This window comes from Tenrec ecaudatus, chromosome 10 (genome assembly GCF_050624435.1).
Source record: "Tenrec ecaudatus isolate mTenEca1 chromosome 10, mTenEca1.hap1, whole genome shotgun sequence".
Lineage (NCBI taxonomy): Eukaryota > Metazoa > Chordata > Mammalia > Afrosoricida > Tenrecidae > Tenrec > Tenrec ecaudatus.
Window position 1 is genome coordinate 50,977,594 of NC_134539.1, and position 26,711 is coordinate 51,004,304.

The 26,711-nt window shown below is 57.5% G+C and overlaps 1 protein-coding gene across 1 annotated transcript in view; it reads left to right on the top strand.

Annotated features, from left to right (window-relative positions):
• The window catches only part of COL27A1 (collagen type XXVII alpha 1 chain), a 136,202-nt gene that overhangs the window by 60,296 nt on the left and 49,195 nt on the right, over positions 1-26,711 (top strand). Inside the window, exons 15-27 of the mRNA XM_075560363.1 lie at positions 3,071-3,124; positions 3,763-3,807; positions 6,717-6,770; positions 7,974-8,027; positions 8,719-8,772; positions 11,319-11,372; positions 11,502-11,555; positions 13,140-13,184; positions 14,322-14,375; positions 16,279-16,323; positions 24,217-24,270; positions 25,994-26,047; positions 26,230-26,283. Coding sequence (XP_075416478.1) covers positions 3,071-3,124; positions 3,763-3,807; positions 6,717-6,770; positions 7,974-8,027; positions 8,719-8,772; positions 11,319-11,372; positions 11,502-11,555; positions 13,140-13,184; positions 14,322-14,375; positions 16,279-16,323; positions 24,217-24,270; positions 25,994-26,047; positions 26,230-26,283 — 675 coding nt within the window. The remainder of the gene's footprint in view (positions 1-3,070; positions 3,125-3,762; positions 3,808-6,716; positions 6,771-7,973; positions 8,028-8,718; positions 8,773-11,318; positions 11,373-11,501; positions 11,556-13,139; positions 13,185-14,321; positions 14,376-16,278; positions 16,324-24,216; positions 24,271-25,993; positions 26,048-26,229; positions 26,284-26,711) is intronic.

A 26,711-nucleotide genomic window follows, 5' to 3' on the forward strand; every position in this document is an offset into this window, starting at 1 on the left:
CACGGTGACTGGCTCCAGAGTCTGCCCAACAAAGAAGTTTCTGTCCTGTTTTTATGCTGAGTGACTCGACGGGAATGAGACCCAAGAGCACGTGACCTGGCCAGAACCCAGCGTTCAAGATCTGGTGTGCCGGTCAACAGGAGTGACCCTGTGAAGGAAGCGTCTGCCTTTTGTTTCCTTGTCCGTGAAGCCGACCAGGGGCTCCAGGAGCTGACTTGTCTCGGACCTTTGTGTGCCAGGCTCTGTGCTAAAGATTTAGCCCAGGGTAGGAAGTGGTGTCGCCATCCCATAGTCTAGGAAGCTGAGGCTCAGAGAAGCTAAACGCCTGCCCAAGGTCACTCACCAATCCACCGGACCCAGGTTCTTCAGCCTCCCGGCTCAGGTTCATGTCACGGCTGGTGATCCTCGCCGGGGTTTCTGGAAAGAGGCTCTGTTGCTCTTGAAGCAGAGACCAGGACAGCCCAGCAAGGTTTTTCCCCAGAGGGTTTGCCGGGGTGAGGGTGCAGGCTTCTTTCCCATCTGTCCATGCAGCTGCTTTTCTTGGGGGGCTGCCCTCAACCTGGTGGGTGGACAGGCCACAGCCACCTGCGCACACACGCAGATGATCATCGTGAGCTCTGGGCTCTGGCGGCAGAGGCAAATCTGGGAGGCCGGAGTGGCTAGTCTCTGCATTTTGCAGCAAGTGCAGCCAAGATTCCCTCCTTCGGGGCCACCGACCCTTGGTTCAGCTCCACTGTGTGGCCTGTGCACACCTTTCGGCTCCACCTTTGTGACACTGCTGCTGCTTTCAAACAATGGAGGGCCTGGGCAGTTTCACAGGTGGTCTTAAAATGGACCCGAAGGTCCAGCCCTGTGGATCTGCATGATTTTGTGGGGTTTTCTGAGTCCAGCGAGTAGTGAACCATTTTGGTAGACCACCTCAGGCCGCTGCGGGCAGAGCTAGAAGCAGGATTTCTCAGCAGAGGTCCAGACAGAGCAGTGGTTCTCACCCTTCCTAATGCCACGACCCCTTCATACACTTCCTCACGTGCTGGTGGCCCCTCCAAACATAACATTATTTTCATTGCTACGTCATCACTGTCATAGTGCTACGGTGATAACTTGGGCAACCCCTGTGAAAGGGTCGTTCGACCCCCAAAGGGGTCACGACCCACAGGTTGAGAACCGCTGAGCTGGACGAGGTTGAGGAACCCTGTCCCATCCAGCGGCATTGTAATGCCTGGAGAGGGAAGTGGAAGTGTTTTGCCAGAGGGACACGGCCAGTGGTGGGTGGGGGTGGGTAGGAGCCAGGGTAGGGCTGCTCTTTTAGGTGTGGTTGGGTTTTGACTCATGGTGACACTACAGGACAGTGGGACTGGCCCCATCAGCTGTCCCGGCGGTGTTGGGATGGGAGCTGAAGGCCAGGCCTGTCTCCCACCAAGGTGGGCATGACCTCAGCCTTTTGGCAGATCTTCAAGCACCTAACCATGTGTGCCACCAGAGCGCCTTGTGGGACAGTCATCATGGTCCCCACTCCACCAGCAGGGTCACTCCATGGCACTGCCCAACTGTGGGAGACAGGCTGCAATGCAGATTTCCATTCATGGTCCACGCCTCCCTCTGCGATGCGGTCTCCAGGAGGCTGAGCTAGGAGCCCTCATTTCTCACGCCTGGCTACCTGTGGCAGCCGCGGGTGCTCCCGGTCTCCTCTCTGAGGCTCGCGCGCTGATCTGGCCTGGAGAAGTGGGAGACGGAGGGTCAGAGGGGCCAAGTGCATAGATGGAGGCCCTACAGCAGCTAGACACTTGGATCGGCCCCAGAGGCTGGAATAGGGAGAACAGAAAATATCTTCGGGGAGTGGGGGCACTGCGGCAGGGCCTGGCCTGAGGAGGAAAACAGCAGTAGGAGTGGGCAGAAGTGTGAAGCCTGGGGGAAAGATGGCAGCCCGTTTAGAGCAAGTGGACCAGAGATCTTCCCCCAGAGCCTCCGCAGTGACTCCTCGTAGCAACCCCCAAGCTGTGTCTACCCCAAATGCCTCCCCGCCTTGCCAGGTGCTTGATACGTGTTAGCTAGTGAAAGGAGCCTGGTGGGATAGCATGAAGCTCCCAGCTGCTTCCTCAGGCTTGGTGGTGTGAATGTCATCACCATCAGCTCTCCTGGGGAGGGGGGAGAGAGAAACAGAGAGAGAGAGAGGTGGATGCCCACTCCTGGAACCGTTACAGCCTTGGAAACCTTCTGGGGGCAGTTCGCTGACCTGCAGGTGGGTGCGGAGTCAGAATTGGCTCAGTGACCGTGAGCTGGACACCTGCAAGCAGTTAGGTCCGAGGAGGTAATACGGGTCTCCGGTTGTTAGATGAAGAAATAGGGGCTCCGAGAGGTCACCCCGGTTGTCTGGTGGAGTCCAGCACAGAGTGAGTGACCTGGCAAAGCAGGAAAATAAGGCTCCTGCTGCTTCTTCGGGTTTCTGAGGCTGCATCTCCCTTTATGGGAGCAAACAGCCGCCTCTTCCTCCTGGGGAACCTGGAGAGGCAGCTGGTGCGTTCGAGCTGGTCGCCATTGAAGAAGTTGGGTCTCCTGCCCGTGGTCTAGGCCTACCAGCTGATGTCGGCATCCTATGGTCTGTCTCCGGCTCGGAGGTTTCTGGGGTTGGCAGCCCACTCCTCACCGCTCCACAAACATGACCGACTCTCCGGCAAGCAGGAAGCACCGCCCTCTCCCTTGGCCGGGAGGCCCGAGTTGTGCCATCTTTAGCCTTTTCGCTGCCTCTGGGGTGGAGGGATCACGGCCCTCGGCCTACGGGTGGGGAGACTGAGGTCTGAAGGAGTCCACTGCAGCCCAGGTCCCTGAGTTAGTGTGGTTCTCCTGCTCCCCAGGGGAAGGAGGAAGTGTGTCAGGGGGTGCAGAGGCAGCAACCCAGAAATGATTCCAGCACTTCCAGGGAGGTAGATAGAATGAGAGGTGCTCAGTGCCCACATATGTCCAGAGGCCTTTGTCCATGAAAGCCCAGCCACAGGGCCCTCAGGCCGCAATGCTCTGGGGCCAGCCTCCCATAGGCTGTCTCTCACAACATCACCTCCTTCTCTCTCCCCAGGGTGACATGGGATCATTGGGTCCTATTGGTTACCCAGGACCCAAAGGCATGAAGGTAAATGGGAGCCATCCCTTAACTGGGGCCTTATCCACTCACTCCTTTCAATCCCAAGGAAGAGAGTCTTTGGTACCTGCATGAGTGAGGGCTGTGGGAGGGAGGGAGGCTGTCTGGAGGGAGGGCTGGGGAGTGGGCACCAGGGCATGGCAGGCACTCAGGTCTTCTCTGACCCAGACAGTCACTGTTTGCCTGATGTCTGTGGCAACCATCTTTACTGGACGCTGGTTCTCAGGCTGAGCATGAGCCCCCTGTGGTCCTGGGCCTCTGGGTGCTGGAATTCGAGTCAGGGAGGGAGATGGCCAGGGGCAGAAGCAGCCGTGTCTGAGTGCTACTGAGCTCATGACATCCCTGGCAAGAGGAAAGGGGTTCGAGGTGCTATGCCACATTGTGAGGATGACAGCCCTGGGCGAGTGGGCATGCGGCACAGCCCACAGGCTCCTGTCACCCTGTCAGCAGGGGTTCCCGAGTCTAATGCCCCTTCTCATCCTCCACTATCTCGGGAGATGGGGGTCAGGGTCTCCGTTCCGGTAGGATAAAGCTGAGCACTGGGCTTGAGGGTTAAGGGTGCCTGGGGGTTCCTGGCCTTTGTCACTCTGAGCCTCCCTCACAACTGATCACGGGCCTTTGTCTTTCAGGGACTGATGGGGAACGTGGGGGAGCCCGGACTGAAAGGTGATAAGGTGATCGGAATACTCCCTTATTGCACTGTGTTTATCTGCATGTGAACCCCCTCTTACCTCAACACTGCTGCTGCTGCCTGTTCACCTGCCTTCCACTCCTGCCACTCCCCATGGAGACCCGCAGGGGACTCTGGGAACATGAAGGTTTCAGCCAGAGAGCTCACTCGGGGAATGGAGAGAAGTGAGATCAAGGGTGGGAGGGTAAGCTCAGTCTATCTGAATCCAGCCTTGCCAGCACCAGGACCTTGAGGCCAAAGCCAGGGGCCATGGAGTTGGGGCACTTAGATGAGGTCCTGAGGCAGGCAGCAGCTGGGGTCCTGTGCCTGGGAGAGGCTTCAGAGGACATAAAACCGCAGGGACTGTCCTGCTATGGAATTTGGAACCCACCCCAAAGCACATGTGCTCTGATTCTACAGCCGGAAACGCAGAGCAGGCTTCGGAGCTCCTGGGGGCTCCTCCTAGCTGCCTCTAGGGAGTGGGTGGGGGTGGGATGTACACTAGCCATATGTTCCCTAAACAGCCCTGCAGTTGAACCCACGCACCCTCCCAGCGCCCAGCTCACAGTCACATGCACAAGTGGGGCCCAAGGGCCCAAGAACAGCGGCGGGGAGGACAGACGCAATGTGGCTCTGGTGCCCTGCTCTGTGCCCGTCTCCTCCATGTCCCGCGGGGACCTCCATGTGGCATTCTGCAGGAATTCCGGGGGGCTCTGGTGCAGCAGTCCAAGTATCCCCCAGAAGCTGAGCCTCCAGATCCCCTTTCTGCACCTGTCTTCAGGTGGCTCTCCTGGAGTACCAGGCACAGCCTGGACAGCCTCTCCCAGGGATTGGAAGCTGGCCCGAGGCTAGTGTCAGGATTCAAACTCAGACCATGCCGAGCTGAGGTCATTGCTGATGAGGCCTCGGGGGTGGGGGCAGGGGGGTGCGCAAGGAGGGCCACCGCCTTCACTGCCTGCCCCTTAGAGATGGAGGAGCTGAGCCCCAGTGAAGGGAGATTTGCCTCATTGTAAAGGAGACAGTGATTTACCAGGGGAAATTAGAATCGTGGGGCTGTAGCTCACACACCCAGCCCCTCTGCCTTCCACACTCCAGCTCTGGCCCCCTGACTCCACCCTGCTGGCTGCTTGCCCCCCCCTCCCCTCTCTAGATTAAGGGTTTTTTTTGGGGGGGTAGCGTTTCCCCGCAGCTACCTGCTTCTCCCGAGGCTCGAGACTAGAGATTTCAGTGTGCTGGAAAGGCTGATGTCCTGGACGAGGGCAAGAGAAAGGCAATCGGGGGTGGGGGACGGGGAGGGTGGGAAGGAGCTTTTTATAGGTCCCTCTGCAGAACTGGCCGCCAGCTCCCCACTTCTTGAGGAACATGGAAATGAATGTGTTACGTGTATATACTGAGCTCAGTTGGCTCACTGACTGGTGGGGCTGGGGACATGGAGAAATGTCAAAGCTCTGGGAAAGAAAGGGGGTGGGGGCAGCAGGAAGAAATGGTCTCCCTTCCCATAGCTTTTAAGAAAACCCCGTCAGTTTCTGGGGGAGAGAAAAGGCAAGTCTTATGTCTGATCAGCCTCCTGTCCCCTCACTTTCCCTTTGCATGACAGAGCCAGCCCTTGGTGCTCTGTGGTCGCTCCTGCCTGGAAGCCCACATTTTCCATGACCCAGCCTGGCCCCTGTCCCACTTACAGCCTGCTTCCCTCCACTCCCAGTGCTGGAGGCGCCTCCTCCCCGCCGCACCCCCCTCCCCGCCCCGCCACCGCCAATGGTCCTGACTGCTTATGTGGCTTTTAAATTTTCCTTTAAAAGCTATGTTTACCCCCCTCTTGGACATTAAACCTCTTGGACATTAGCAACAACAAAAAAGTGTTCGTTAGTTCTCTAGACGCTAGGATATGGGCCAGGATTTTCCAAACTGGAAAATCCAAAGTAAGTCCATTCTGGCTTTCCATCTCCCAGGACCATCCTGCCGCCTGCTGTGGCCGCAGCAGCTCAGTGCGGGCTCTCTGAGGTTCCCTATCCTTCCTGGACTTTGCTCTCCTCTCTGCCTTCTGAGGCCCGTGCCTCTGCCTTCTGAGGCCTGTTGGCCCTCTGTTCCTCAGTTGGGAAGCTGGGCGTGGGGAAGGCTGTGAGAGACAGTTCTTCATATGGGCCCGTCTATGTCTGCCCCAGCTCCCTTCTGGGGTGTTGGTCTCAGTGGGCAGAACATGGCTGTAAGCAGGGAGGCAGCAGAACTGGCTTCTGATCATCAGAATGGGGATACCCAGTCTGTGCCCCCGACATCCGCTTAGAGCAGAAATACCCAGTTTAGCAGCTCCCCCACCCCCTGCGCCCCTGACAAGGCAGTTGGGTGTCAGATGAGGAGGATGCTGTGAAGGGGCTTTCAATGGCTGATGCTTTGGGAAGCCAATTTCCAGGTCTTTCTTCCAAGGTGCCTGAGGGGGCGGACTTGCACCTCCAGCCTTTCAGTCGCAGCTGCGTGCGTGAGGGAGGGGTTGCAGGCCCAGAAATCCCAACAGAAAGCCGAGGCGAGGGCTCCCAGCCTGGTGATGCAGTATCAGGAGGCAGGGGCAAGCCCCCAGAAGCCACCAGGGTGCAGGGCCCAGGCTGCACTTCCCCGTGTGACAGCGTTGGTTGAAGATGAAGAGGTGGAAGGATCAAGAAATTGTCTGTCCTAGTACTACCAGTTCTCCAGGAGAGGGCTGGTGACTGGGGCTGGTTTAGCATCCCTTAGAGCCGTTTCAGCGGCGTGCGCTGGCCCCAGCAGGTGCTAACCTCCCCGCAGCAGCCTGCTGTGTTGTACTCTAACAAGGCCCTTGATGGTCAGGTGGACACTGCACCCTGACTGCTGGGTCTGGAGGCTGGGGAGGACTCCAGCTCACCACGGTGCCCATTGTAACCGTCTTTGCTGATGTGCATTTAGGGTGAACACGGGGCTCCAGGTGTGTCAGGGGACCCCGGATTCCAAGGAGACAAGGTTAGTGCGTCTGATTCTCATCCCTGCCCCAAGCCCTCCTGTCCTGACCTCCTCCTCAGAGCCAGGGTCTCCTGTGGGAGGAGTCCCTTTCCAACAGCCTGTCCCCTCCATCCCCAAGCCACTCTGACCACCTCTTTCCCACACTGTGCCGCAACTTGCTAGCATAACAGGGGGCTTCAACAAGTTCATGGAGAGATTCCAGTATCTTCCAATCCCATTTTGCCACGGCCGTTATGAAGCCCTCTCTTATTTCTAGGGCCCGGCCACTTGCTCTCCAGTTTCTCATTCTCACTGTTCCCAGACGGCAGAAGCAATTCTGCTCTGTGTCCAGGGATTGTCTGTGGCTCTCATCTGCTCCCACAGTAAAGACTTGGCCCCACACCCTGGACTCCCAGGACCCTTCTGCCCTCCTCTGTCCTCCACTCCAACCTCACTCGGCTGCCTAGGGTACCTCGGGGCTTTTGCGACTTACTGCTTCCACCTGGACCACCTACCGCCCCGCCTCTGTGGCTGACCCAGCCCTGCAGGGCTGGCCTTTTGGGCCCCATTCGGTTGTCACTCTTGCACCTGGCTGGGGAGGGGCCCTTTCCTGCTCCAGACACCTGAGCAGCATGCCTGCCCCTCTGATTGGACTGCCTTTTCCCCCCGGACGTGTACCGGAGTCCCTGGGGCAGGGCCCTATCCTTCCTTGCTAGAGCTGGGCTCAGGGTCCTGACCCAGCAGCCGCCGTTGAGGGCTGGCACATGCACTGAATAATAGGCCTTCCTGACTGATCGCCCGCCCCTGGGACCAATCAGGGCCTCCTCGACTCTCCACACCCCACCACACGCCTGCTAGGGCGAGCTCCTCTTTTTGCCAGAGTCCAGCACCGTGGCCAACATCTGGCCCTTGCCCCGCCAGTCAATGAGGCCCAGATGTTGGCTAGTTCACCCTCTTCCAACCTCCCTCCCATGGGCTGCCCTGCCCAGGCCTTGGTGTCTCCTGGGCTTGTGTTAGGAGGAGCCACACAGGGCTGCCCTCATACCCCCTGCCCAGGGAACTTGAGCATAAAGTGCCTGCTTGGGGCCCAGGGGCCAGGACCCGGGCGGGTGTGCACCAAACTGGGGCCTGCAAGTGAACAAAGTGGGGTGGCTGTCCTCCAGGCCTGGCTTGGCTGGCCGCGGTCTGCCCCTCCCCAACTCCAGCCCTCTGGGTCTTTTCCAGGGAAGCCAGGGTATGCCAGGGTTCCCCGGTGCACGTGGGAAGCCAGGACCTCCGGTAAGTACCTCCTCCCACACCCCTGACCTTGACCTCAGTCGTACTTATGGAGGGCAGGTCCTTCACACCTCGGACTCGGACCTTCCTCTGCAGCGCCGAGGGACACGCTGAGCAGGGCAGGGAAGAGTGCTTGCCCTCGTTACAGAGAGGCCACTGGGGACCAGCCTCTTAGATGGCTGCTAGACACCAGCAGGGTTCTGCTGGGAATCATAACTACTAGAAAGGTTGGCCATGTGAGCCCGCGGCCTTGACACCCCCTTAGAGCTCAGCCCTGCTGTTGAGGGCCTGGGGCTACCACCATCTCAACTGGTTTTGTACTTTGGTTTTTACTGCCTCGTGGACGCTAGTCACGTTACTAATACGTGGTGCTATTAACAAGAGCAGGCGTCTCCGAGCGTGACCATGTGGCTCAGACACTCGCTGCACCGTCTCTCTGAAGGCTGCCAGCAGCCCCCAGGAGGGCAAGGGGACTGCTAGGGCTCCCGTTGTACAGGCGCGGAGACCGAGGGTCCTCGAGGAGAGGCCATTTCCCTCACCCTGTGACTAGGAAGCACAACATCTCCATCCGTGTGGCTAGGCAGAGTGCGTGCACAGGGCCCCGGCCTTTCCCAGCCAGCCGGACCAGGAGACTAACCCAGGGAGCCGGTGGGCTTGTGCTTACCCACTCCCTGCCACCCCTTCTCTTCCGTAGGGCAAAGCTGGAGACAAAGGACCACTTGGCTTTCCGGGGCCCCCTGGACCTGAGGTATGCTCCTATTTCTCTGGCTGGCTGGCTCCTGGGACAGGGGGTTGTCCTGGGGAAACTGAGACCCAGAGAAGGGGAGAGACTTGCCAGAGGACACATAGCAAGTGAGAGACGGCAGAGAACTCCCTAGGCCAGCATTCATTCCTCTCAGGGGGGGGCCTCTTCCAGTTTGCCCAGGGACACTCAAAGCACCCAAGGACAAGAAGTGGCCCCCAGGCTCCCCTCCAGCCTGTGGGACCTCAGCCACTCCAGGCGTTGACTGGAAAGCCAGCTATGCTCTCTTGTCTGGGCCCTCAGCTAGCGCTCCCCACCCTCTGCCCACGGAATGAGCTCTGCGGCCCTTCCCTACAGTGGGAGCAGCTCCCAGGAGGAGCTGGTGGCTTCTCCTGTCTCCCTCTCCTCCGAGTGGAGTTAGAGAACCAGGCAGAGCAGGAAGCAGGGCTGTGGGTCTCAGGATCGGCAGCACCCCGGCCCTCCTGGGTCTAGGCCATCTGCAGGGTCTCTCCAGTTGAAAGAAAAGTCTGGCTCTGCTAGATGTCTGGTCCCCTCCAAAGATGACTCCTGGGACGGCCCGGATGGGTGAGGGAATGTTTCCTGAAACTACAGCAAGTTCGGACTTTCCACTGTGTTGACTTTGGCCCCAGCAAAGTCCTATCTTTAGACAGATGGTGTTGGCCCCTCTCCTCTGGCCATGGCCCTGATTCCCGCCTGGTCACTGGGAGTCGGAATTTCCCAGTGGTCTGGCCAGGGAAGTTTAAGCGAAGCCTGCTCACTGGCTCTCAGGAAGGACCTAGGTGGACGCTTAGGGGTGGGAACTTGTTGCCTGGCCCCCCTACCTGTGTGACCACCGCCGTTTCACAGATGAGGAAACTGAGCCACAGAGCCCAGCACAGCCACCTCCTTGGGGTCACTGTGATGGTGATTGGCTCTGCCCAGGGTCCCTTGACAAGTCTGGGGTCTGCCTCTCCCCTATTCCTGTCCTGCATCAGTGGTGGCCTCGGTACCCAGGCAACTGGCTGAAGACGGAAGCTGACAGCACCTCCGGCCTCCCTGTCGCTTGCCTCCTTCCCCAGAGCCCATTTCCAATCCTGCCTCCAGCTGAGTTTTATCTCTCACTCATCAATGGGCCAGATGGAGGGAGCAGGCCCGCCCAGCCGCTGGCTGCTTTCTCAGGACTCCGGACCCTGCGTCATTTTGGATGCAGATTTTATTGAGTGCTTCCTGAGGGCCAGGCACTGAGCGGAGAGGGCTTTCCTCACCTACCCAGTCGGAGCCTCCCACTAGCTCTGTAAGGTGCGCACCGCAGCACCCTCTCTCAGATGGGGAGGCTGAGGCCGCTGCGGGGCGCTGCCAGGCCTGCCTGCAGAGGGGCACACCGAGTCTCTGATCGATGGGGTCTTGAGGCTCCGTCTTAAAGAAAATTACTTTTAATGTGTTATGTTGGCTCCACACCCAGGAGCGTTCTTGCCTTTTCATGGTGAGACATGTGAGAGGGTATGTAGGTTGGAACAAAGCAGAAATTACTGGAACGCTGGAAGAGAGAGAGAGAGACGCAGGTTGGGTGTTGTGGCTACGGGGACTCCAGTTTTCAGCTGGCAGAGAACTGAGAGAGAGGACTGGGGCTGCCCTGGGAGCCATGAGGCTCAGGCTGGATTAGCACAGGTCACCCTAACACAAGAGTGGGGCTTTGCATACTATCCTGGGGGGTGTGTGTGTCACAGTCCCCCTTGGGCTTCCCGCTACTCAGAGCGCTCTCCCGGGAATACCACCCACCGCAGAAGCTGTGCAGCGGAGGACCCTGGCTACTAGGGGTGAGGGGACAGAAGAGGGGGCTGCTCCTGGGCCTGGGGTGGCCAGCCTTCACGTGATACAAGGCCTTTGTGGGCAAGCGGAGTCCCCATGCTCTGTCAGGGCCGGAGAGGCAGGGCAGGGATGCTGAGAGATGAGGGAGGGGAGTCCACTCCATGTCAGGAAGGATTTTCCATGTGGCAGTTGGCCAATCCAGCTGGGCAGGCGGCAGCAGGCTCCTAGTGGTGGTGTGGGCAGTGTCCATCAGACTTGGCCCGGAGGGCAGGGGATTTCCACTGTGATGGGAGTGGGCTTGGTCAGCAGTGAGCCTCCCAGCTGTTTGGCGGACACAGCCAATGCTGAAAACAATTGCAGTTGGTCTCCCTGCAGACCCAGGATGGGCTGTCTTGGACAGGGCTGGAAACCCCGGGGTGGGGGTGGGTGCTACCCAGGCCCTACCCAGCCTCCTCTAGGCCTAAGGTGGAGTGACACCTTCACACACACGCCACACCCCCACCCTGCCCCCTAACTGCTTTTGAGCAGCACGTGAAGCAGGAGACCCCAGGCTGTCCCTTTGGCCAGTGCTTGCCCACACCTTCATCTAATCATCTCAGCAACTCTGAGGTCCCTGCTGACACTGCCCTCCCCATTGGGAGGTGCGGATTCTGGGCCAGGGTCAGCATGACGGGTGGCAGCCCAGGTCAGCCCCACGCCCTTCACAAGCCCTGCGGATGACCCTTCTCTCTGCTTTCCCCTAGGGGTTCCCTGGCGACATTGGCATCCCTGGGGACAATGGCCCCGAAGGCATGAAGGTGAGCGGCTGCCCTGGTCGGTGACCCGCCAGTGAAGAGTTGGCAGCTTCGGGCTTCCAGGGCTGGCTTGGGAGGAGGGGGCATCTTGTCTGCTCCTGATGGAGACTTTTTTTGTCCCCTTCTCTCCAGGGGAAGCCTGGAGCTCGAGGTCTGCCGGGACCCCGAGGGCAGCTGGGATCAGAGGTGAGACCACCTGGCCCTACCCAATGAACACCCCCATGCCCATCCACTCCACCACGTCCACCCTGACTGGGGACACCCCTGTCCTAATAGTGAGGACTGAGCTGGGGCTGGAGAGCCCTCAGTGGGAAACTGCCTCCAGTTCCTCCTTGTCCCTTCTAGGCCCCTGCTCGGCTCTGGTGTCCAAGAGTGTGTCCCCTCCCTCAGAGGCTCTCTTCACCCCACCCCACCCTGCCCATTCTCTCCCAGGGCCACCCTCACTGCTCATGGGCATCATAGCACCCTTCAGGAGGGCTTATGTCTGTGGGACTGCGGTGGGCTTGGCAGCCCCCTTTAGCGTGATGAGGCCAAGTGAGACCGAAGGAGGGGTCCCCTGGTGAGCAGCAGGTAGCATGGATTCCAACCCAGGCCTGCCTGAGTCCAAAGTTTGTGGTGGAAGCCTGTGCTGCCACCGTCCGTGTGCCCAGGCCCGGGGGTTGGCACCCAGAGAGTGGTACCCCTGGCACAGGGTCACACAGCCAGCAAGTGTAAAGGCCTGCCTGATCCCTCGTGTGTGAGGCTGCAGGGGATCCAGGGTCAGGGTGCAGTCCTCCCTGCAGGCCTGCTCTGCTCATGCCCAGCCCCTCCTAGTGCTCCTCCCCAGTTCACCTTGGCGAGGACCCAGGGCTGTCCCGACCCACAGTCTTGGGAGAGGAGGCAGAGGGCTGGGACTGTTCACCGCAGGCAGGCATCCTGCTGACATGGAGCCCTGCTCAGGGCTGGGTGTGGGTTTGGTAGGATCCCAGCTCTAGTGCTTTCGCTGGGAGCCACCACATGGGGCCTTTCCTGGAAGCTGGGGGGCAGGGGCGGGGGGGACTGGCTCCAGAGGGAGCTCCTTGGTTAGGCCTGCCCTACCAGAACAGCCAGTTTGGAGGCTGCCTGGGCCAGCGGGAGAGTCTGGAGTGTCCCTGTGGTTCAGAAGGGGTAGGGGTGGGGGGGGGGCGGCAGTGTGAGCCTACGTCTGTCTTCCTGAGTCATCCCCTGGAAGCCCATTAGGCAGCACCAGCTCCAGGCTTTATGAATTTACCAGTGCGCTTGCTCATTCAGCCCCACACTCTAATTCAGTTCTCCCCACGCGAACACCCACGTGCCATCCTCGGCAGCAGTGCTGGGCCCTGGTTTCCAGAGAGGGTAAGGCCTCATCTCTGGCCTCCAGTAGTTCAGTGTAAGCCAGTCCTCATGTTTAAGCTCGATCTTCTCCACTTTGTGCCATGCACAGACAGGGAAACTGAGGCATGTGGAAGGCAAGTGACCAGGGAGACTGGTTGAGCTCAGGATGGAGCCTGCACCTGGGAGCGGCAGGCTCGGGCTCGGGCTCTGTTCCACAGCACACACAGCTCTGCCCTGAACCTGCGCTGATAACATTCAGTTGATACCACCGCACCCCCATTTATCCAGAAGCCCAGGCTGTGGCTCTGGGTGTGTCTGGCGGGTGGACCAGGAGCCCTGCTTCTCTCTTCCCACTCTTTTCCTCCCAAAAGGACTAATCCTCTAAGAGCCCCACTGGATTAACTGCCTCCCTTTTACCTCTGTCTTCCCCCACTCTAGGGAGACGAGGGGCCCATGGGGCCTCCGGGGGCACCCGGCGTGGAGGTGAGTGTCCTTGTCAGAGCTGAGTCAGCTGTCCAGCTGGTGAGGCCAGTAATGTCACAGGGGAGGATGGGGGGCCAGCCAGACAGCAGCCGGGACTAGGATAGAACCCAGAGGTGGGTGGGGAGAGGCGGCACGCTGGCCGGCATGCAGCACGCCTGCTGGTTGGGGAAATGGAGTCCCCATGCACGTTTGGAAGCCCCCTCCTGTGTGCTGGATGCTGTGAGCCCATTTCCCCTCTGAGTCTCCCACAAGGGAGGCACAAGAGACCAAAATCACTGGGGGGCGGGACCCAGCCCCGCCTTTCCCTGCTGCTCTGCACAGCCTCATGGAAGTCACAGATCCCGGCTGCCCACCTTCTGCATACACCCCCAACAACGGCATAAGCAGCCGTGCATCAGGCGTGCGTCAGAGTGGTCTTGAGAATTATTGAGGACCTCAAAATGCTCTGGGCTGTGTGGGGCACAGCTGTGAGGACTTACCACATTGATAGTAGTGAACACTCAGGTATTGAAAAGGAACCGTCTCTGTGGTTTCATCTCCAACGAAGACCGAGCTACTGCACGTTGCAGCAAACAATGCGGTGATGAACGCAGCCATAGGATCCAAAGCAAAATAATTTAGCGAAAGTAGTGGCGCTTTTTTTAAATGAAAAGAAAAGCATTTTTGCAAATCTCTTTCACATCTGGTTTAATGAGAGCCAGCTGGCCGTTCACACCTGCTTCTTCGTGCAGCCTGTTGCCATACTGGACCACTTCCTTCCACTTCAGCTCCCAAGAGAAGCTGGGGAGGGCAAAGTGGAATGGGGCTTTTGGATTATGAGGGACATTGCTCTGACTTTGTGAGTTCCTGGAAGAGCCTCAGGGACACCCAAGGGTCCCCTGGCCCCTTTATGCTCTGTCAACACACCTCATTTGCCCTCACTCCTTGAAGCTGGGAGCACCACCCCCATTTACAAGTGAAGAGAGCAGCCCAGAGAGGACTCCCTGGAGCTCAGGGCTGGAGACTGCCCCACTGGGATCAGCCTGGCACCACGGGGGCCCTCCCTGCCCGTGGCTCCGCCATGCCAGGTCCCCCAGGCCCTGGTCCTCCAGCATCGCTGCCCCCAGCAGCCCCTCCTACTCTCTTTCTCGGTTGCAGGGCCAGCTCGGCCGGAAGGGCTTTCCTGGGAGGCCTGGCCCCGATGGCATGAAGGTGAGAGCAGCTGGGCATGGGTGTTGAGTGTCAGCTGATGGAAGCTGGGTTTGGGGGGGCGGGCGGGGAGCAGAGGTATGAGAAGACCAGGGGAAGAGGAGGGAAGGAGCCAACCCAGGACAAGGCCTGTACCCACAGCCACTTGTGGAATGGTGGTGGTGGGGGGGGGGCAAGGATGTGGTGGTGCATAGCGGAGTGTAACGTCATAGGAGTCAGACAGCCAGCAAGGTGGCTGCGTGGGTTGTCTCAGTGTTGAGATGGGGAGATACCACGGCAGGTGGGAGCCCAGCAGGCTCTCAAATGGGAAGCAAGGAGACCTGGTGTGGCTCCAAGGTTAAGCACTCAGCAGCTAAACCAAAGGTCAGAGGTTCAAGCCCAGCAGCCTCTCTGTGGAAGGAGGACATGGCAGTCAGAAATGCAGCTACGCCACGGGGTTGCCTGTAGCATGGCTGTGGGTCATCATCAACTCGGTGGCAGTGGGTTTGGTTTTGGTGAAAGATGACCTTGCTGTAGAGCTAGGGAAGACCAGGACCCGTCTCAGCCCAGAGCAGAGGCAGGAAGGTTGATGGCAGAGGCTGGCATCCAGGATTACAAGAGAGTTCTTTTCTTCTCCGGCTCCCTGTCTGTCTCCATGTGTACAGTGAGCATCACACAGCTCGGCAGTGTGTACGTGCAGGCACCAGTGTGACGATCACATTCACCATGTGGGCCAGCCCGCTGTACTATCGGCTTCCAAAATCCGCCTTCACCCCCAAAATGTGTGACTTTGTTAACAGTTTTTCTCCCTTTTAAAAGTCATTGGAAGAGAATCGGCCTGGGTGGGAGAGGCAGGGGGGAGCAGGAATTGTCGGGCCTGGTTTACAAGTGGACAAAACCAGCAGAGGACCCTCAGGTCTCCTGCTCCCCGGGCTCAGGGCTCCATTCTTCTCCCCTCGGCAGGAATGGCCCACCTTACAGCCTGGCCTGAGCATGAGGTCTGGGGCAGGACTCTGGGCGAGGCCAGCGCTTTGACGGCATTGCAATGAACCGTGTCCAGTTTTGAGCCAGAGCGTGGAAGAGACTTGGCTGCTCTGAGCCCGTGCCCTGCCCACTGAGGTGGCAGCCTGGCTCCCCCAGGCACCAGCTGTGCTTCTGTGGGGGAGCAGTGATAGGCCTGGTAGATTGGGCCCATGGCCTTATCCCATGACCAGCCACCTCTGTCCCGCTCACTCAGATTGAGTTACACTACTCTGGGCCCCGGCTACCATTTCCAGGGGCTTTGGGGATCCAAGAGGGCAGCCTCCTTTCCTTCTGGCTGTCTGAATCTACAAACCACCCCTGCCTGGGATGGAGTTGACAGACAAGGCTGTGAAAGGTAGAAATGACCCCCGTCCCAAAGAAGACTGGATCGCACGTGATCACTGGGGAGGCTGAGCCCATCCCGGTGAGAGGCAGACTTGTGATGGTCAGGCCAGAGCTGCTAGCAGAGCTCAGGTGGGTTGGGGTCTTGGGTGCTCCAGCTCAAACCGTGTGATGAATGGGAGTTCAAGTCAGGTAGGCCAAGGGTCAAGTCTAGCCCCACCTGTGTGACCTTGGGCAGGTTACTTCATCTCTCCGGGCCTACGCTTCCACTTCCATAAAACAGTTATGGGTTAATAGGAGCCTCGATCACTTGTAAGCATTAGGGTGCTCAGTAATCTGCCTAGGGTCACTCAGAAGGAGTGGCTAACAAGGTCATCCCTGGGGCCAGCGGTTCTGTCTAAGCATCCTTTGTCCCTAATTTGTTTGGTGGTGTCCACAACCAAACTTTGGTCATGAAATTCCCGGGTCATCCCTACCAATGAAACAAAGTTTGGCAAGTCCCCCGGAAGGCCTAGACACCCACCTGCTATCCTGAGTGGCCCTCATCTTTGTTTCTTTGCAGGGAGAGCCAGGGAACCCTGGGCGGCCTGGACCCATGGGCGAGCTGGTGAGTCTCTGAACCGCCTGTCTCTGTGTATGGAGCAGTTCCAATATGCCTCCCTCTCTGTGCTTAGCACTCTGCATACACCACCCCCCTCAGTTCTCAGACCGGCCCTCTGGGGAGGCCCACTGACCCTCCCTGCTCGGGGATGGGGACACGGTGTCACTGGGTGGGAGGCCTGGTCCCCGAGGCCTGATACCACGGCCTTACCCCAGTGAGGCTTCAGGCGATCGCTCCAAGCAGTTTGCCGCTGGAGGAGTCCTGAAAGGTTTTGTGTGTGTGTGTGTGTGTGTGTGTGTGTGTGTTCTCCTCAGTGCACCGAAGGGCAAGCCAAAGATTGGAGTGTAGCGGCTTGCCCAGCTCTGTTGGTCCAGGCCTCTCTAAATTACAGAGAACATGAAATTCAAACCAGCGGCGCAGCCTGTGGGCAGCCTGGCCGCGGTCTGAACAGGAGAAGAGGCGACCACTAGCCATGAGAGAGGTTTGAGGCCCTGCTTTCCACTGATCTAAGTGCCAGGGCTCTGGGTGCTGGACAGAGACCGCTGGTGAGACGGACAGCTCCAAGTCCTTTTCCCAGGCCCCCGTGCCTCCTGGAAGCTTGACATCTGGGCTCAAAGGGTGGGAGGTGACGCTCTCTCCTGCTCCTGTAATGAAGGACCCCCCTCCCACCCACTCCAGAGTCCCAGCAACCTGGGGATAGGGGGGCAGGGTAGACGGGAGCAGAAGGGAAGCTGAAGAACCTTGCTGCTGTCTGGAGAAGCACCCATGGTGGTCTGAGAAATGCGCAGGATGGGTTTCCTCCGCAGACCTGCCCCGTCTGTCAGGGAGGAGGGAGGAACTAGAAGAGGGGGGGGGGGGCAGCTTGGAGTTTTGAAATCTTTCCAGCATCATTCAAGTACATGCTGTGGGAAGCCCGGGAGTTTGGAAAGGCTGCCACAGCCTGGATATGTTTTCCGACTGGAAAAGCAAACTCAAATTTTTGGCTATGCAGGCGGGTAGGTCCCCAGGGAATGTGTATGCTCAGAGCCCTAGAATGCCAGGACACACTGGTTTCTATTGTTGTGAGGTGCCAACAAGTCAGCTGCCACCCAGAGTGACTCTGTGGACAGCAGAAGGAAGCACTGCTGGACTCTGTCCCACTGCCTCGGGGTCCTGTGGCTGCCCCGGGATCAGTCCGTCTCGCTGAGGGCCTTCCTCTGTTCACTCACCCTCTGTTTCACCAACATAGCCTGCTTCAGGGGTCAGAACGTCCTGATAACATCTCCAAAACAAGCGAGACAAGTTTCCTCACCCTTGCTTCTCAGGAGGTTGTGGCTGTACTTCTTCCAAGACAGACACGTGTGTCCTAGTAGTCCACGGCATGGTCCTGGGGAGTTCCTTTAGCCACGTGCTCCTAACTTTTCTATGTCTCCGACCCCTTGGAGGTCTCTCCAGAACAGAGATCTTAGGTGAATAGAATTGACACACACACAAAGGAGGACCAAGGGTGGCCATGGTATTGCAATATGATTACGAACCAATGCGGAGATGATATATTTCTAGGTAGGTGTCTTTACGAATACACTAAATAATGAGATCTAGCCAGGAGCGTCCGCCTTTTGCCTGTCACTTTGTCAGACTGTCGTGGTTTCCATGTTTCTATGCTGCAGGGAGCTGCTAATTGGATGTGCAGGTGGGTCGCCCACAGTGGACAGGCTTTAGTGAGGCTTCCAGCCTGAGACAGACTGGGGAAAGGACGTGGTGATCCATTTCTGAAATACCTCCTGAATGGCAGAGAAGCACTATCTGATACAGTGGTGGATCGCAGGCCCCGCAGATGAGAGAGCCCTCGACATATGAGCGCTGCCCCCTCATTGTAGACCTTAATGGTGTGGTGGAGTAAGACATGTGGGACATCCGCTTGATGATGTGGCAAGACTCAAAATGATAAGACAGAACTCCAAACAGCCATTAGTAATCAGTATGTGAAACATGCAAAATATAAACATCGGAAAATTGAAAAATGGTCTAAATTAAATGGAACCCTTACAGGTGCATGTTCTAGACGTTGATGAGCGGAAATAGACAGGTATTATGGTCTACTATGCCGGAAGTGTCAAATCAAGCCGGAATGTCTTTGTGTTCATCATCAGAAAGGACTTCTAAGATCCACCCTAATGTACAATGCAGCCAGTGATGGAGTGATACCCAGACATCAGCAAGGAAGCCAACTAATATGACCATCATGCAACTTTATGCACCAACTACTAATACTAAAGGTGAAGAAATTGAGATTTTTATCTGAATTGGATCAAGTGTACAGCCAGGATGCATGGCCAGTTCCCAGTCATTGGGATCCGAGAGCTGGTCGCAGAGAGGATCTGTAGCTGGAAAATAGGTCCAGTGGTTGATTTCAGAAACACCACCAGAGATCACAGTGTAGCGCTCTTCAAGCCCACTGACTTATTCACTGCTAATATCCTTACATTTTTCCTCACAACGTGAACAATGGCTGTACGCACAAACCTCCCAGGGTGGGATGCACAGAAATCGAATCACTTACATCTGTGGAAAGAGATGGAGAAATTCACTATCTTTACCCAAAACAAGGCCAGGGGCTGACTGTGAAACAAACCATCAATGGCTCACAGGCAAGCTCCAGCTGCAGCTGTAGAAAAAGAAAAGTCCACCAAAGCCAAATGATCACCTGGGGCATAACCTGTTTCGACCGAGAGGCTATTATCTCAACCATAGATGTGATGCAGCATCAATGGCCGAAGACCAGAGAAGTCATGGGGAGACGTCACGGTCATCATACCTGAAGAAGGAGATCATTTAAAAGAAAGAAAGGACCAACAGGGATGTCAGAAGAGACTCTGAAACTTGTTCTTGAATGTAGAGTAACTCAAATAAATGAAAGCAATGGCTAAGCGAAGGCGCTGCACAGAAGCACTCAAAGGGCAGCTGGAGAAGGTACCGCACAGAGTTATAATGAATAGAGAAAGACGAACAGAAATCCAAGGGGGGAGAATACATGCTACATTTCTCATGCTGAGGGAGCTGAAGAACAGTGAAATTCAAGCCTCCAGTTGTAACATTGGCAGAGTCTTTGCACAGTTAACACCGTGGAAAGCATCGAAGGAGGCCAGAGTCACTGTACTGAAAAAGAGTGGACCAACATCCAACCGTTTCAAGAGGTCGCAGGTGACCAAGAACTGATTAGACTAAAGGAAGACGCCGCAGCTGCCCTAAAGGCATTGGCACGCCAATAAGTAACAAGGCTCCAGGAACAGAAGGAATATCCATTGAGATGTTTCAATAAATATGCAGTGTGGACCTTCTCGCTGATCTCTGCCAAGAACTTGAAAGACAGCTGTCTGACCGAACAATGGAAAGAGATCCCTATTTGTGCTCATTCCAAAAAAAAGTTGGCCCAACAGCATGCAGGGATTATTGAACAGGATCATGAACATCACACACCAGTAAAATGTTGCTGAAGGTGATTAAAAACCATTGTGTGGACAGGGAATTGCCCAGAAATGCCAGGCACGCCGAGACGACGACGTGGAATGAGAGGTATCACTGCTGGTGTCAGATGGCTCTTAGCTAAAATTTGAGGATACCAGAAAGGTGTTCACCTGTGCCTTACTGATGGTGCAAAGACACCAGATCCTGCGAATCCCAACAAATTATGGCTAGCATTGAAGTGGGAATTCCAGAGCACTAGACTGCTCAAATCGAACCTGAACACAGACCACGAGGCCACTGTCGGACCAGAGCTAGAGAATGCCGTATGGTTTTAAATCAGGAAGATGGTGTGTCAGGGTTGTAGCCTTTCTGTAAATGATCTGAGAAACTGGACCATATGAGGAAGATCATGGCATCAGGATTGGAGGAAGGCTCATTAACAACCTGTGATCTGCACATGACCCAACCTTGCTTGCTGAAGATGAGGAGCACTTGAAGCCCTTGCTGATGAAGATCAGGATGGGAGTCTGTGGTGTGGATTGTACTCTCTGTGCATCAAGCCAACATCACGACGATGGGCCCACTAGATACAAGCTGTCAAGGATTCCATTGTCCTGAGAGCCATAACCAATGCCCATGGAAGAGGCAGCCGTGGGATCAGATGATGTATTGCCCTGGGTCAATCAGGTGCAAAAGACCGTGTTAATGTGTTAAAAATAAAACAGAGATGCTGCCTTGAGAACTAAGACCCAAGCCACGGTATTTTCAATCATTTCCTACGCATGGGAACGCTAGACAGTGGGTGAAGAAAACTGAAGAATTGATGTCTTTGAATTGTGGGGTTGGCGAAGATTGTCAGATAGACGATGGACTGTCAGAAGCATGGGAGCCCTGGTGTCGCAGTGGTTACAAGTTGGGCTGGTGATCGGAAGGTCGGCAGTTTGAAACCACCAGCTGCTCCAAAAGAGAAAGCCAGAGCTGTACTCCCATAAAGTCTCAGAAACCCACAGGGTCAGTTCTACCTTGTTCTATAGGATCCGGGCAGTTATCTCCTGTCCTCTAGGGTCAAGATAGCAAGTGGGTTGTTTTGTGGTTTGGTCAGAGGAGCGAACCAATCTATCTTTGGGAAGCACAACGGGAGTGAACGCAAGGGGGTCAAGACAGTCTTTGGACATGCTAGCAGGAGAGGGCATGCTTGGTGAAGTCGAGGGTTGGCCAACTAGAGGGAGACTCTCAACCAGATGGGTTGGCACGGTGGCTGAGAGCCTGGGCTTCGTCTCATCTATGGCTGGGAGGGAGGTACAGGACTGGGCTGTGCCCGCTTCGTGTCCACAGTGTTGACGTGAGGCCATTTAGCAACAGCAAACAGCAGCAGGCCCACAGCTGCCTTCATTTCAGAGAAGCGCCAAGCCTTCCCGAGCCATCTTGTGGGCTTATGCAGCAACAAGGGCCTTGTGGCGATTACATGCCCCTGACAAACTCATAGATGTCCCACAATTGGGGGAGAGGAACATGGGAAACTGTCCTTTCCCCCATGCACGGACCCCCTGAATTCCATCCATGTAGACTTCTATGAGCCCCCGGGGCAGAGCCCCTGGATACTAGTCTACACCGGCAGTCCTGGGATCATGAAGGACACATTGGATCACAGTGCCAAAGCTGGATAGGGGCAAAGCTGGAACTTGGAGGCTCATCAGCACTCCCAGCCAGCTTGGCCAAAGCAAGAAGGAGAGGCCTGCCGTCCTCATGGCCCTGTGGTCACGGTGGGAGGGTGGGGTGGGGGGAGGGGACAGCCATTTCCAGCTACGGCAGAATCGTAGCAGAGGAGGGAGACCTAGAAGGAGTTGTAAAGCGCACGGAGCAGGACAACAGCTACATTGACCGGGCACCTGCTACAAACCTGCGCGACACCTGCTGTTCTCTCCAGCACCCCCCAGCAGGAGCTATTATCTCCATTGTGCAAATGAGGTAGCCCAGGCTCTGGGAGCCTGAGTCATTTACCTGAGATCACACAGGTGATAACCGTTTGAGCTCAGCCTGACACCTACGTCTGTGGATTCCCAAGATCACACTCTGTCCACGTCCTCAAAGCCTTGCTTCTGCCTATGAGCCCTAGTCGCTGGCTGCTGACTGGGCCCTGTCCTAGGTGCTGGGGATGCAGGGTGATGACGTGGTTGAGAGCCTTCAGGAGCCTCTGTCAATCGGGCAAGCCCAGCATACAGATACCTAACTCTGAGAAATCTGGCCCCTGTGGAGATCCATGACCATCTTGTTCTCTTTCACACCTCCCAGCACCTAGAGAGAGAGAGAGAGAGAAAGAGTGAGAGAGAGAGAGAGAGAGAGAGAGAGAGAGAGAGAGAGAGAGAGAGAGACTCTCCTAGCAAACAGTGGCCCTGCCTGTGGTCCACCCAAGGTCCAGGACCCTCTGCTCTCCTGAATCAGAGCCCAGGTCCTGCCTGTGCAGTGCTGGCTGTAGGGAGCCTGATGCCTCCTACCCACACCCTCCTGCCAGCCCCATAGGAGCCAGCCGTACCCACAGTGCCTTACAGAAGCATCCCCCGCTGTCCTGGGCCTCCGCCTGGCCTCCACCCGCAGGAGGCCTGCCAGGATGTTCTCGGGCAGTCCCCTGGGGGTGGGGACGTCTCACGGTGGGGCTGTGGAGCGGGCCACTGGTTGTATGGTCCTTATTCATTGGGATCCTGTCTAGCTTCTTGTTAGAGGTTTATGACCTGCCTGCCTTCCAGGCCCTAACAACTCATAAATTTAAAGTAGCTATGAAATTTCTGTGTCCCTGGGCCAGTGAAGCCGGGGCCTCTGGACAGAGTGGGTTTTATCCCCTCCATCCGGCGGCATTTGGCATCTTCTGACTGCTCGCTTTCGGGGTGGGCAGCCCTCGGGCTTCACCCCCGTGCCCCTTAAAAACAGCTTGCGGGTGGGATTGGAGGGAGAGCACTTTTGTGGAGTGGCTGGGTGTGTCTCTCATAATCTCGGATCCTCTGAACCCACCCCGGAGGTCAGGGCCTTCAACCCCCCACCCCACCCTGCAGGCAAGGTTGAGAGGGGTTCAGAGACTTCCCTGGGGTGCCCCCCACTTGACGATTACGTGGCAGATTGCATAGGTTAAGTGCCAGGCAGACACGCTGGGCACACGTGAAGTACTGCATGGGTTGTGGCTACGATCGTCGACGCGGCTGGTGCTTTAAAGGAAGCTGCTCCCGGGGTCAGGCACTGGGTGATTCTTTGCCACATGCCAGCTGTGACCTCACACCTCGGGCTGCACCCTCACTCCTCAAGGGTCGGACACAGGGTCCCCACATGTGGTGGCAGTGCCGGGTGTCAGGGGGCTCTGTGTCCCAAGCACAGCCATCCTCTTTGGGGCCTCAGGGTGGAGGGAAGGGGTGTGGGCACAGAACCCAGCGGACTAGCCGACATTACCATGCTAGAGCTGCCTTTTAGATCTCCAAGTGCCAGTCTTTTAAGACTTGCTACCCCCACCCCTACGTCCACCCCAGTTACCTCCTGAGCATGTGACTGCGGACCTGTTTCCATTCGGGTCCTGTTCTTCTCTGGCCACGTGTTAGGGGCTGAGGGTAGGTTGCGGGGGTGGGGGGTGCGATCTCCCCACCTCTTCGTTCTCTTAGACACGTGTGCTTCTCCCAGAGCCACTCAGGAAGCCCCCTCAGGGTGCAGGAAGGAGCTCGGGGCCTGAAAAAGAAATTGAGATCCCTGGCTTCCGGGCCTGCTTTCCAGGGGGCCTTATGTGCCCCTTGCTGTGTGCATGGGAATTTGCCAGGTCAGGGGGCTACAGCAGCGAGGCCAGCAGCCCCCTGGGATAGAAGCAGCAGCTCACGCCACCCCTCCACCCCCATCCCCTGTGGAGTCACAGAGCAACCGGAACAGTGTGTGTGTGTCCGTGTCCGTGTGCACGCGGGCACGCGTGTGTGCGTGCAAGAGAGGAGAGAGGAAGCCTGTGAGAAGACAGAAAGGCCTTCACTTCCTAGCTTCCCATCGGGTCTCTTGGCAGAGCCTGTTCGTCTTCTTCTGCTCCAGCCAGAGGGCTGTGCCTCCCTTGGAAACAGCCCCGGGGCCCCGAAAGATGGGGACAGATTTGTTCCAGGCAGGCTTCTTGCCAGCACAGCTCAGCGCGTGGGTCCCCTGCCCCACCCCCTCCACACGTGGCCGCCTCCCAGCCTGCTCCTGGCCCGGGAGGAATGTGTGGCTCTCCTCGCGATGCTGGCAGCGGCCCCACCACTTGGCTCCCATCTCAGAGCCATCTGGGGGAGTGAGGGTGAGAGCCTGGTTGCCCAGAGAGGGGAGCCCTCGGCAGTGGGGAGGACCAGGCGCGGGCAGGGGACACGGGGTGGAGCTGCCTTTACAACTCAACAACTTAGCTCGGTGCCGCATTCACACTGCACCCCGCTTCCTCCTGCCCACTTCACTGTTTTCTCCCAGGGCCTGCCAGGCTTCATCGGTCTGGTCGGGGAGCCAGGCATCGTGGGAGAAAAGGTACGTTTGTGCGGAGTGGAAAGAAGTAAACAGAGCTGGTGTTTTGAAATGTTTAAAGGGTGAAGGGGGTCCCTAACCTGGGGAGTCCGAGGACCCTCCCCTGGTGGCCCAAGTCCCCACTGCCAGACATTCAAAGGCCATCGTCCCATTTCCCAGCATCCCCTGGAACTCCTGCCCTGCCCTCCCGTCCCTGTCCTCAAGGCCAGATTTTCATTTGCCAACTGGCTACCGCTGGGCTCCTCGTGGCCACCCACTGGCACGCTCAGAGCTGGGCAGCAGGGAGGGAGGTGAGGCATCACTTGCTTGAAAAAGGAGCGTGTTTCCTGAGGTCCCCTGAGTACCCACTCCCCCCGTCAGTGGCTCCATTTTACAGATGAGCAAATTCAGAGGCTCCCCCAGAGGCATGAACTGACTGAGTGAGTGTAGCGCAGCAAGTCCGTGGCAGAGCTGGTACTTGAACCAGTTCAGTCCCTCAGGCCAGGTGTGGTAGCTACACGCAGGCCCTAGAAAGTGAACGCCTTCCTTGGGGTGGGCCCCCAACCCCGAGAACAGGCCCTTGGGGAGAAGTCAGATGCAGAAGCAGCCGCCCCAGTCGGGCCCCACTACCTTTACAAGGCAGTCTTGCACCTCATTCCTCACCACTCCCTGTATCCCGTGCCCTGCGGTCACCTTCCCTTTGGATCTGGCTTTTCACTGTGGAGGAAGTATGGGGTCCTGGAAGAGAGAGCTCTCGCCGACCCTTCCCCCAGCTTCCTCCGTGGTGGCCACGTGTGTCACTGCAACACACTGTCAGAACCAACCCTGCACACTCCGTGCTCCTCCGCGCCTCCCAAACATCTTCCACAGGGATTCCTTGGCCATACACCTTCCCCACCCCCACCCCCCCACACACATACTCCTGCCCCCAGGATGCCGAGGATGCTCCCAATTGTCCTGCAGCTCACTCCAAGCAGCAGCCCCTGCTTCCTGAGCACCCCTGTGCCCAGGTAGGGCAATCCCATCCTGCTGCCTCAGCACCATGGCCCACTCCCTCATTGCCCTCGCCCTTGGTGACACTTGGTGACTGTCCTCCGCCCACTATCCTTGTCCTCTCCATGGAAGGGAGGGTCAGTCCCTTTCTGCCCAACTTTGGGTGATTCGGGGGCACAGAGTAGATGCTCAGTAAATGTTTGCTGCCTGTCCGGATACCACATGGCCTCCCAGCCGTAGCTCCCTCTGCTACCCCCACTGCCCGCCACTGTCCGGTCCAGCTGGGTCAGACCAGAGGAACTGAGCCCTGTCTCCTGTGCTCCAGTGTTGTCTTGAGGTTTGGGAGGAGGGTGGAGCAGGCAAGGAATGGCCTTCTCTTGCCATCTTTGTCCCCGTCAGCCCAGCCCAGAGGATGCCGGGCCTAATGAGGGCCACATGACGTGGGCCAGGATCAAAGAGGACAATGTAATAAGTGCATCCTTAATCAGGACCATCCCTCCCTGCCCCTGGGAGGCCCACTGTGTGGCACACTGCCATGGGTGCAGAGCCTGCCCAGGTCATTGTACCAGGGGTCTTGGCTTCTGCTGAGTGGAGCCTCGGATCCCGACCCCTTCATGCATCCTGGGCAATGCCCTGGTGACGCCCTATGAGGCCGGCAGAGTCTGTAGGCCTTGGGCAAATCCTTCCCCCAACACAAAGAGTCCCCCCCCCCACCGCCAGCCATGCCATCGCTGAATTTCTGTCTCCATCACAGGGTGACCGGGGCATGATGGGACCCCCAGGCGTGCCTGGACCCAAGGGGTCGATGGTAAGGAGTAAGTCCGCCTCCTCCTGTCTTGGCTGCGGTGACAGCTCTGCTCCCCACCTCTGTCTCCCCAGACCTTGAGGATGAGGGTCATGTCCTGCCCCGGGCCTGCTGCTGCCCTGCTGCACTGGGGGAGGAAGAGCCCCCTCCCCTAATTGACTCCTTTCCCTCCTCTATCTTGGTAGGGTCACCCTGGAGTGCCAGGTGGTATTGGGACCCCCGGAGAGCCTGGACCCCCGGTAAGCAACGCCCTGCCACAGCCCCTGGGCATTGCTCTGACAGCAAACCCTCCAGTGTGTGGCTGTGAAGGGCAGGTGTTGGTTTTCTCAGTGTCCTCGAAGCTAAATGTCCAACTCTGGGTCTGGTCTTTTCAGTTCCTTCCTCATGGACAGCCTTGGGCCATTCTTACCTGGCGTCTGCCCTCCAGGTGTGAGTGTCTCTGCGTCCAGTCTGCTCCTTTTGTACCTCCCACGTCAGGAGCTGTAGAGCCCAGCTACTCAGACCCGGCCCGGTCGGTGTGCATAACAAAGGAAACCCTGTGTGCACACACAGTTGCACACACGGGCCACTGCATGCATGGGGTTCCCACGCATGGGGGGTGGGGGGGACACATCATTCAATCTCCAACACCCTTCGTGGTTCTTGAGCGCAGACCCACAGTTCTCAG